This window comes from Lissotriton helveticus, chromosome 7 (assembly GCF_964261635.1).
Source record: "Lissotriton helveticus chromosome 7, aLisHel1.1, whole genome shotgun sequence".
NCBI classification, from domain to species: Eukaryota; Metazoa; Chordata; class Amphibia; order Caudata; family Salamandridae; genus Lissotriton; species Lissotriton helveticus.
Window position 1 is genome coordinate 1,490,098,567 of NC_136068.1, and position 11,743 is coordinate 1,490,110,309.

Genomic DNA, 11,743 nt, shown 5'->3' on the forward strand with positions numbered 1-11,743 from the left:
CTTCTTATCTCAAGGACAACTGGGATGGATAGCGTCCGAATGGGTAGATGCATTTCTTTAGAAGGAGATGCTGGAATCAGAACAAAAGCACACAAACCCATCCTCGTGTGGACAACTCAAGACCACAAGAAACAAATAAATAACATTACTCCTTAAGAAAGCCAGAACAAACAACCCAGAAGAACATAAGAGACTCTATGCAGTGGGAAACAAAGCTGGCTAATAACTAGTATGGCTTCAAATTAGGGACAAGATCACAAGACATATTCAAGCAGTGATTGCCAAGGCATGCATTACAGTGAAGGGGGACAAAATGGTAGTGTAAACATTTGCAAACTATTTTTTGCTAGTTTATAGCTCTAGAGTGTTCTGTACAGTAGCGAGAAAAAGGTAGAGTAGTTTTGTCTGATACTGTAGAAACAGAAGACTAACAGACAACCAAAGATCACCTTAAAAAGAAAGGCCCATGATGGAAGACATCAGCACCAAATAGACAACTTGAAACAAGGAAGGCACAGGGACTTGATGACTTCCCAGTGGAATTTGTTAAATGATTAGAAACCGCGGTCACTCCCCAATGCTAATCCTGTTTGAGGAAGCTAGAAAAGGTGTGCTGCCAATGGGCCTGGGACCAGTAGCCATAACACTGACACATAAATCTGGGAAAGCAAGCGATAACTATTACTCCTATAATCACAAATCACTACTAAATTGAGAATTTTAAGTGTGTGTGCCAGTCTGTGTAAGCAGCAAAGTGAAGGTCAGAAAATGCAGTGAAAATCATTCATAGAAGTGGCAGACAAGGGTCACAATAAAGTAGCCAATAAGTAGGGATAATGTACATACGGGCAGCGCAACCATCACTCTTCAAAATATACAATCTATTCCTGGGATACACCAAATTCGAGTACTTGCTTCTTAGCCCATATCTGGCCTTATTAACCAAACTCACCTTCTGAAGTCTATACTGTAAATGCAATTACTAGATTCTCTTGCCACTTTTCCCCTGCCTATACACTAGAGAATACTTTTTCATTGTGTGATCACTAGAAACACTGAGAACTTTTAATTTCTTACCATGTTTTCCTGTTATGCTGATTGTTGGACTTGGCCCTTTTGGCAGGTTCACCCCTAAACTTTTGCCTTTTTATGTGACCTGATGTTAGTAGTTTTTGGCCTCTGCGCACTTTAGCACTGTGTCCCAGTGTAAAGTGCGTGCGCACTCTGAGTGCATGTGGTGAGATTGGGCTGCCCTCCCATGGGAATGCATGGGGATATGTGTGTCCATGGTAATTCCTAGTGTGAGAGGAGTGCAGGGTCAAGTTTAGTATGTGCGAGATCGTGAGAATAAATGCTGCGCAATGGTATGCACAGATTTATTGTGACTGGTGGAGAAGTGCCACTTTTAGAAGTTGGCACTTCTGTGTGCTGTGTGTCTGCTGCCTGCCTGATGTGGAGTGCATGTCTGGCTTGTGATTGACAGATGCTGGATGGGGTGGTTGGCTCCAGGAGTCAGGATGAGTCTGACCAGTGGTGAATAGGGAGATCTGCATGTAGATGGGAGGGAGGAGTTGCACCTTGGACCTGAATAGGGCTGTGCCTTCCCTCTGCAATGCTGGTTCCGCCCCCTGTGGTGCGTCTGAGCACCTAGCCCCCACCTGACAAAGGAGAGAAGAGCTGAGCAAACAAAGTGCTCCAAAGCTCCCCCAAACCAGTTGCATCTGGTTTTCCCCCAGCCTTGTGCTGTGTGAACAAAGGGGGATATGTGTATAAAAGAAGGGGCTGTGACCCCATGAAAAGGTTCTCTGTTGTGCTTGTGTTCTTGAGGGGACACGCTGCCAGGAGGAACCGCCGCTGGACCCAGCTGCTGCTTCCTGAGGGTCCCTGCATGCTGGCCTGCCTGGTTGCGCTTTGCTGGGGTCTCCCCAGCACCAAGGACTGTTTTACTCCTGCCCTTTTTTGTTGATTTCTGGTTCCCCAGCCCCTCGTGAGTGCTGCCTTCTAGTTCCCATGGAGGAGAGGAGAGGAGAGGCGCTGGCCCTGCGGCAGTGCGGCGCTGTGAGGGAGTCCCAGCGTGTGGGATTTCCCCCCCCTTGAGCTCCAGATTGAAGCAGGAGCCCACCCCGCATTTGTCTGCACTCGAGAGGGTGCCCATCCCTCTTATGCTTGATTCTGTCGGGTGCCCACTCCACTTATGCTTGATTTTGGTGGGTGCCTACCCCGCCTTGATTATTTGATGACCGGGTGCCCACCCCGCATCGCCACCAAGACCTAAGAGGAAATCACCGGTGGGCCTGAGCGTCCGGGAAGCCAGGCCTTTGTGCCTGACTATAGGCAGGCCCTGCAGCATTATTTCCGCTTCTCCCGCGCTGCCAAGGAAGAAGGCAAGACGCGGGAAGAAGCCTGCGGTAGCCGTCTTGTCTTCGAGGGCTCCCCGTCCCAGGAAGAAGGGCCGGGTGTAGCGGGGCTGAAGTGGTGGTCAGTGAAGGCAGTGGGGCTCCCATGCACTGAGGAGAGCCACGCGAGTGCTGCAGCCGTGTGCCAATAGAGGCGGAGTGGGCCCGAGGCACCTGATCGGTGCCTGCCCCCACCTCAGAAGAAGACGTGGTGAGCGCGACCTCCCTGTGGATGCGGGGGCTGCCGCGCTCCAGGACAAAGGCGGCGGCTTCCTGAGCAGGGCTCCCGTGTGTGATGAGAGCCCTGCAGGTTCCCGAAGGGAGGATCCGCCCAGAGAGCAGCAAAAGGAGTCCTGCAAACGTGGTGAGTGGGGCTCCGAGTTATGGTGGTTGGGGGTGTGTCGGTGCACATTTTCGGTGCCCGCCCCCGTGACCCAACCTCAGGCAGTGCGGGTGCAGTGCTCCCTTCTCCTACCCGTTGCCCCGCCTGACAGTGGGCAGTGGCAGCAACTTGGGGGCATTCTTGCCGCATCTCCTGCATTTCGGGAGGTTGGTTAGGCACCAGTAGTGCCGTTGCCTGTTTCGTGGCTTCTACAGCTGTCCTGCAAGAGCACAGGCAGCTGCAACATGGGGGGCAGATTCTGGTTGAGAAGCCCCAGTAGTGGCCCAAAAGGCACCAGGAGTGCCTGACATCCTTTGCGCATTTCCGCCTGCTGCCCTGCGAGCGCGCATGCAGCTGCAACATCTGGGTGCATTTATTTCTGCTAATAATAATAATAATAGTTACATTTGTAAAGCGCCTGGTTACACTGAGGCCAGTGTGTCCCCGCGCTAAGGGAGGAGCTAAAAGAACCAGCAACAACCGGAGCTAAACACAGAACAAATTAAGCTGCAGGAAACAGATGAGTCTTCAGACCTTTCCGAAAGACAGATTCAGAACACTCCAGCCGAAGAGCCTGAGGGAGCGTGTTCCACAGCTGGGCCGCCAGGTATCGAAATGAGCAGCCACCCATTTTGGCTCTCTTAATTTTGGGAACATGAACCTTACCTTTCCCGCTGGACCTTAGTAGTCTAGTCGGTACATAGGAAGTTAGAAAATCATGCAGATACAAGGGTCCCTTTCTTTGTAAAATCCGGTGACTCACACACATTGCCTTAAATTTTACTCTCTCCCTAATGGGAAGCCAATGTAGAGAGGCCAACGCACTTGTGGCTGAGGCTCTCTTCGGGAGCATGAGAACCAGTCTTGCTGCTGCATTCTGGATGCACTGCAAACGCTGCAAGCATTTAGCAGTTGCACCCAGACACAGGAGATTGCCATAATCCAGGCGAGAGGTCACCAAAGCGTGTACCAAGATTTTTCTAGATGCAGTGGGTAAGGTGTCAAGGGTTTTCAGTAATCCCCTCAAGATGCCAAAACAGGCACCTGCCACCCGCCTGGTATGGTAATCAAAAGACAACTTGTTGTCCACCCAAACCCCAAGGTCCTTCGCTTGCTCGCAAGGTGTAGGAGTAGGGCCCAAGGACTGGGGCCACCATGCCGATGACCTTACTCATGGAGCCCTCCCTATCACCAACACCTCGGTCTTGCTGCCATTCAACTTTAGGCAGTTATTTGCCATCCACACAGCCAGTTCTTGAAGGCAGGACAGAAAGTTAGAGGCAGCTCCAGCCCGGGCTTGGGTCGGAGAGACCACCAGCTGGGTGTCATCAGCATAGGACAAGGCATTGATCCCAAATTTATCCGAGACTTTAGCCGCGGGGTTGACATAAAGGTTGAACAATGTCGGGCTCAAGATAGAGCCCTAAGGCACCCCCTGAGTCACCTTGATGATCCTAGAGTAATAGGTACCCTGCATGACTTGAAAGCTAAGCTCAGATACAAAGGATTCCATCCACTTTAGTGGTCCACCTGCTACACCCCCTCTCTCTAGGTCCTGGAGCAGGGTATGTTGGCCAACAGTGTCGAAAGCAGCACTTAAGTCTAAAAGAATAAAAAGCCGCTGTCTGTCCTTCGTCCACATACGTCCGGATGGTCTTGATAGAGTACAACAGGGCAGATTCAGTGGAATGAGAAGCCCGGAAGCAAGACTGCGAGGGATGGAGAAGGTTGTTGTTACAGATATGTGCTGTAAGTTGAATATTCACAATCTTCTCTGCAACCTTTAGCAAAATACGGAAGCAGGGAAATGGGGCGCAAGTTCTCAAGCTGGTCAGCGCTGATGTGAGGTTTCTTTTGTAAAGGAAGCACCACTGCCTCCTTCCATGTTTCTGGGACCACTCCTGAGGTAAAAGACAGCTCTAAAAGATATCTCATGAAATGCTCGAGTGTGTCAATACTTCCTCTAAGCACCCTAGGGTCCCTAGGTGAGCCCGATTTAATGCTAGTGACAATCATTTTAAGGGGGCACGATAAATTCATGAAGACCCTGCATTTCCGAAACATCCACAGATTCCCTCTCCACTCCCTTGCCATCACGAGCAGAGTCAGGAAAGGAGGAGTAAATCTTCTCGACCTTTGCTGCAAAGTACTCAGCAACTCGATTGCATGATTCCTCAGAACCAACGATAGGCACTGCAATGGATGCCAAGGAGGATATTTCTTTAAAGACCTTAAACAGCTCTTTGGTAGAATTCTCAGCTGTTTGGATCCTTTCATTAAAATAGGCTGTCTTCGCCTTTCTAATAAGCGAATGGTAGTTCTTGAGGCTAATTTTATATTCCACTTCCAAGTGGACTGAGAAATCTTTCTTCCAACGCCTTTCTAGGTGTTTACAAGCAGATTTAGCGGTTCGTAGCTCTTCACCAAACCAGGGAGCTGATTTACGTCTGTTAGTGGACATTTTTTTTTACCAAGGTGCGATGCAATCGAGAGCAATATTAATGCGTCTCTCAAGGGCTTTACAAGCCACATTTACATCCCGCCAGAGGGTGGTCCATCCCATAAAAAGGCCAGATTAAAAGCCTTGTGAGAGAAACCAGCCCACTTCCTTCTTTTTATACCGGACTTAGCTTTCTCCTGTATTTTAGGCAAGGGCAGCTTTATCCTAAACGTGATCAGAAAATGATCTGACCACTGCACCGGAAGCGGAGACTCCAGTTCCAGAGCATCCCAGTTTGCAAAAATAGGGTTGAGTAAATGACCCAACTTATGAGTAGGGAGTTCAGAATTTAGGAATCATTGTAGCATTTCTAATTCCTGGCGCAGCTCTTGTGCCCCTGAGTTGAGTGCATCATCAAAATGCAAGTTTATGTCACCCAGCACCAATAACTTTTCATACCGTAGGGCAGGTTGAATGAGGTAGTCAATAAGGCTGGGTGTGAACCTCAAATGGGGTCCTGGGGGTCTATAAATCAGTAGCCCTTTAATGACATCATTAGTGGCTGTAAAAAGCCTACCTCACTGTCAGCTATGTCAGCAGGCACAAGAGAGCACTGAATATCATGTTTGTAAATGATTGCAATGCCCCCTCCTCTACCAGACAGGCTATCCACTCTCATAATCCCATACCCACTAGGGCGTGCCTCCATAATTTCAGGCGCAGAGTCAGTAGCCAACCATGTCTCTGTAAGAAATAGGACATCTGTTTGACCTTCAGACAGTTGGTCACATATCTCAATTCTGTGCTTCCTCAAATATCTACAGTTAATTAGGGATAGCCTGAGTGAGGGGCCGCCCTCCCTAACCTCTACTTATTCATCCGTCCTAAACGAGCAGTGACTACATTGCCAACTCTCACCCTCAGTGTTTATGCTGTGCTTACATTTATCATCCATACTTGGACAAAGTGCGCGAAGCATCCGAGGGCTGTAGTGGCATCTCAGCTCAAATCCAACAGGGGTTCTGGCCTCTAGCCCCGGTCGGCCGCGGACGGGCACAGACGGGCTTGCCTCTCATCTGTGCTGCTGACAGGGAAGAACAAACACCATAAATCATCTACTTTCCTAAAACAGCATTGCAGTGAATGTTTATGCCCCGAAAGGTCAAGGCCAATGTAAGATCCATACTTTATGCATATTGGTGAGCCTTCTCTAAGCAGCCACCCTACTGCTAGTTCGGGCAGCTTGAAAAATACAACAAACAAAACAATCATACAGTGTTGAAAAGAACTACTTTTTCTGAGGAAGCAATCCACTTCTGCTTAATCAGAACATATACCACTACCCATCAACATGTGGAAAAAGGACACTTAATTAACAGAAGGCTAAACATTGTCAAACATTCACCCCAGTACAGAGACGTGGGCCTAAATTCATGGATTTTTGCTCCCCATTCCATTCCAGTTTAAACCCAGCTATAAGCAAATCAGTCTTGACCCTGATTCCTATGGGAACAGTCCAGCCCGAACATCAACATGTGGGCAGAGCCAAAGCCCCTCTCAGTAGTACTTCTGAAAGCTCTTTTTTAAGTTGACCATGCGATCTGCGCTCTTAAGCAAGACCTAAAAAGGGATAGATATGTTCTTGTACACATTGTCAATAAAGATGTCATGTTTTTTACTCAAATTTAAGGATATAAATTTAGGGTCGTCTGGGGGACAGTTTTAATGTCTGGAATCACTTAACAGAGCTGAGCACTAGCAGGGAACCATCCAACACAAGCCTCGGTGTAAAGAGTTTCATACTTTGGTAGAGACCAACAAAATGTTCGCCCCCCAGTCCTAGTCTTGTGAAAGGAAGGAACTGAAAGGAGATGGACAGACGAACACTTCTAAAGCCAGAGATTGGAAACACCTGCTACTTCTCTATAATACCCTTCCAGAGAAACTATGGAAGAAGAACGAAGCAGCAGGTCAGCTTCGATTTCAACAAACCGCAGTTTGCCCTAAGGAGAATGTATGCTCATGGGAAGTAATTCCGTTCCTTATAAATAGCATGAGTAAAAAATACCTTAAATGATATACACATTGGTAGTAGTATTTTCCTTCAAAGGAAAAGAAACCGCACATCAACAACTCAATCAATGTCAAAATACACAGTAATGTAGTGTGAATAAATAGTTATATTATCAAATTAGCTCAGGGGTGCTTGTATCACTCTAAAGCACCTACTACCAAAAGATTCAATTCACACAGAAGAGGCCTACTGTGTGTACAAACTAAGAGAATAGAGCACCGATAAGCACACCCTTCAGCAATTAAATTCACCCCAAGTAGCGGATAGGTAAAATTGCAATAGATTGCAAATACCACACAAAAATCACTTGAGAAATGATTAGCTCAAAAGAATTTTCTTTCTATGATTGCCTCCGATGCCTCTAGTGATCTGAAGTGAACGAGTTTGTATCTTGGCAGAAAAGGGCTCGCTGGCAATTTTTATAGCGCTTAGAGATGGTGGGAAATCAGCAAAAAGCGCCACATAAAACTATGTTATAAAAGAAATTGTTTAGCCTTTTCTTTTTATAATATTCATAGTTTCCGTCACTTTTTACAGTATGTGCTTCTATATTTGGTGTCCGCCGGAATGTGGTGTCTGGCACGCTTTATACAATGACTTTATACACGGTATTACGACAAATCAGGCTTCCACCTTTACTACCCATGCGGTTGTGAAACCGAGAATTTGCACAAATAACTTCTAAGCGCAGTTTGATTGTATGGACTGGCAGAGGCTACGGGATGTAGTTATCAATCAATGGCCCAGCAGGCGCAGGGCTTTAAGTGGGATAAAAAAAAACAGGGGGGGGGTCTCCAAAGGGGCGTGGCCTAACAGGTAAGCTAATATATATCGTTCCACTCAACTGGTATTTTGGACTACTGTCATTGCATCCAGCAGGGCTTTAATTGGGCCGGGTCTCACTGGTGCTGAGGACCGCCAGTTTTTTAAAGGATGCCTCGAAACGGGTCTGTATCAGGCTCTGTTCTGTGCCCTGGCACAGGCGGTTCGTTTTTTCTGGACTGCAGTGACAGCAGGCATATGGATGTGCGAGTGCTCACACTTCTCACCAGTGTGCGTGTGCTCACACTGCTCACTTCTCACTAGTGGAGATGTTACGGCATGAGTCATGCCAGTTGAGCGTTGTAGGGGAAAGGAAATCATTTGAAGAAAGTCATTTCCTCTCAGGATTACCCTTCTCTTTTTGAAACTCTGGCGCAGCAACATTGTTGTGGTGTCACCAGAGCTTTAAGTGGAAGCTTTTTTAATATTATGCACAAGCCATAGTTGCTGTTTATGTATCTCATGCAACTAACAACCATTGACAAAGCCAATAGCCCTGACTTGTTGTCAGTATGATGTTACTTGTTGTATCATATATCTGGGTGCAATGACAGAAACAGCAAAATACAAGTCGGGAGGCAAATACAAGCCTGGAGGCACACTATGCTAAGTACAGATTTTTAGCTGACGTGTTTTAAGACACGCCCTTAATTACCTTGACCACGCCCCTTTGAGACCCCTCAGTTATTTCATCCCACTTGGAGCCCTAGCATCCAGATATATATTACAAGAGTAACATTGCACCTACAACAAGCCAGGACTATTGGCTTTGTCATGGTTGTTAGTTGCATAAGATAAATAAGCACCGTTGTATATAACATTGAACATTGTTCAATTCTAAATTGATAAGACTGAAAGAACTATAACGAGTGTCTTTGAAGTTACGTTTGATTAAAGGCAGCGAAGGGTGGTTGGTAACTAAGATTATTTTTTCACCCCAAGGGTGAAGGCAAAAATGCAGAAACCGATAGGGACGCTTCTCGGCACCTGCTTTTTCACCGGCAGGACCCAGCCCACTTAAAGCCCTGCGCAGGGGCACTGAGGCCTAGAGGCATGAAGGGCTGGCCCACCGAACAGTCCAGGATTTTAATGAGTAGCAGTAGGTGGCATTTTTCTTGCTCGGACACCAATGCCGCAATTGCTACTCCGATACTGCTGAGGCAGGAATGACAAACACTGCCTGATACTTTATCCCTTATCTTAAGCATTATACCAGGATTTCCGCTTCCATAACACACATATACCCCCAAACTGGCCACTCTCGAGAGCATGACTGTCATATATCTACTCACCACTTTGTCTCCGGTAGGAGGCGTCTCTCACTCCACCAATGAGAAGGCGATTCTGCACCAAGCTCCTCCCAAAGCTAGAGTGGCGTCACCATCACCAAATCAACGCCTTTCTCTCAGCAAACGCTCCCACCCACAAGTATCACGATAATTTAGCGGCCATGATAGAACTATTGTTTTTCAATTTATAAATATCTATGTCAATGTCTTCAAGAACATATTAATGCGTTCTTAAACTTTTAATATGTTTGTCACGTACACATTTATATTAAAATCAATAAGTAATTGCTAAATATAGTTTGAAAAGCTATGGTAAAATTATCTTTAAACTATTGCTATCCTTTATTTAAAAACCCAGAGCAGTCTGGTGCGTTACTGCGTCACCGTGTATAATGTGCTCTGCATATGCTGTATATTTTTACGTTCCATTCGTTACAAAGCACACTTGTCTATCTTCGATTTCAGTTAGTTATTACTAAAGCCGAAAAAATACCGTTCTCATAAAAAAGGGGTAGCGCCCTTGCAAGCTTTATCAAAGCCAATAAGTCGCGCCTTTCAAACCGATTGGTTCTTGCCAATGTCCTTTGCTCATGCTGCATACATTACAGCCGAGCCGAATCAAGCGAGATACTTATAAAAGTCAAAAATGGCTGTATGTTAGATGTCGCCCGTCTGAAATTTCCTCTGTGTCAATGTTAGTCAAGGGGGTCAAATCCACTTCTTTCTTGTTTCGAAATGTTGGCATGTATGTATGATGCTGTACAACATCGGTAAAATGGCAAACTTTAGAGTCTAAAGCATGAACAAAAGAAACAAAAAAAGTGCAATGATGCATGTGCCTGTGTCACTTTGTAACCGTGGCTATGTCAGTATCAGTATGCTAACCGAGTAGCGCAAAAGCACTTTTATTTTGCTGCCTGCCTCTTCAAAAAAATGCAAAAAAAATAGTACCCCCTGTAAGCAAAAGCACGTTCAGTGGCGTAACACAACTTGAGGGGAACCACACCGCCCTAGACCCAATCATTAGCTCTCAGGCCAGGTTCTCATGAGAAATTTTCCTGGGCCATTGGGCCTAATAGGTGAGACTTTGGGAAGATTAATTCTATTACAGGACCGGAGGCTTCATATTATGCTTCTCTTTCTCCTTAATGCTACACAAAGCAGCCAATGAAATTAGTATTATGTAACAAGAAACTACATTTCCCATGATGCAAAACAGTACATCACATCCTGTAATAGCCCATACGAGCCAGACAATACCGGATATCCTCTTTTTTTGCTGCTCACGCAGCCAGTTAAGTTCCTTTTGATTGATGATTGTTATTACTATTGAGGATTATATGTCTCGATTGGGAATTAATTTGCGCTTGGTACGCGATTTGTTTATCTTGTGTGCATTGTATTGTGGTCTGTACTAGCATTGCTTTGCTTGTTTCTAGGCATCGTTTATTGCACCCCAGATGACTTTTCGGCTGCGGCTCCACCCCGCTGTCATCGGGGGTGTACGCGAGCTTGAAGCCGGTGCGTCTCTGTGGCCGGACTTACAAGCGCGAGCTGCGCGCAGTGCTCCCCAGACGCGTCTCCCTCACTTCACGGGAGGGGCTTGTCTCACGTAGGTGGCCACACATCTCGTTCCCCGCCCGGCGGGCTCTTGAGGTAGCGTTTGCTGTGGGGGTGAGTTTGGGGATATTGTGATGTTGAATCATCGGTACCGACCCGCCGACAGAGGGGACTAACATTAAATTAATTAGTAGAGCGCGGAGGCCACCCCTCATTGGCCGAGGACGCTCGGAGCTTTCCCTTTCGATTTTCCCATAGTTTCGATGTGCGTAGGCCAATTGGGCTTGTTTCTAGTAGGATTGGGCTACGCACGTCGCTACTGCCCGTTTTTTAGGTCGAGGTACTATCCGGTTCGGCAAAACCGGAAGTAACGAGATCTTATGTTTCTTAGAGGGGCTCTTCATCCCGCCTCTAAATTTGGCTCTCTCCCATTGGCTGGCTTCCTAAATGGAGGCCAGCCATTGGAGGAGTGAGCCGTCACTCCAAATAGGCTCCGTCCTTTTCGGATTTGGAGGTGTGTTCGGCGTTCTTCTTTCCACTTTTTGGCCACGCCCACCAAACACGCCCCCAAATCCGAGCTTGCCGGCCGCCATTCAATGAAGGTGAGCCTCGCTGTCCTCTTGTGTTTTAAAACCGATGCCTTTCGTTGCAGTCGGCGCTTTTAATATTGTAATCGTGACTCCAAATCCGAGTCAGACCTAATGGTCAAAGCTTGTCCCACTAAGAGACTATGGGGAAACAAAAATTGCCTACAATTACCTGGTTTCTAGAGAGCACTTG

The 11,743-nt window shown here is 46.9% G+C and overlaps 1 protein-coding gene across 2 annotated transcripts in view; it reads right to left on the reverse strand.

Annotated features, from left to right (window-relative positions):
* Nucleotides 1-9,496, reverse strand: part of ISOC2 (isochorismatase domain containing 2) — a 210,737-nt gene extending 201,241 nt beyond the window's left edge. The window contains exon 1 of one of the 2 annotated variants that reach the window (XM_078654925.1): nucleotides 9,407-9,496. Coding sequence is in view for 1 of the 2 variants with exons in the window: in XM_078654924.1 (XP_078511050.1) it covers nucleotides 6,161-6,162 (2 nt within the window). In the remaining variant the exon portion in view is untranslated. Of the gene's footprint in view, nucleotides 1-6,160; nucleotides 6,275-9,406 lie in introns of those variants that run through there. The other variant, XM_078654924.1, reaches the window with a different exon arrangement.
* Between the last annotated feature and the right edge of the window lie 2,247 nt (nucleotides 9,497-11,743).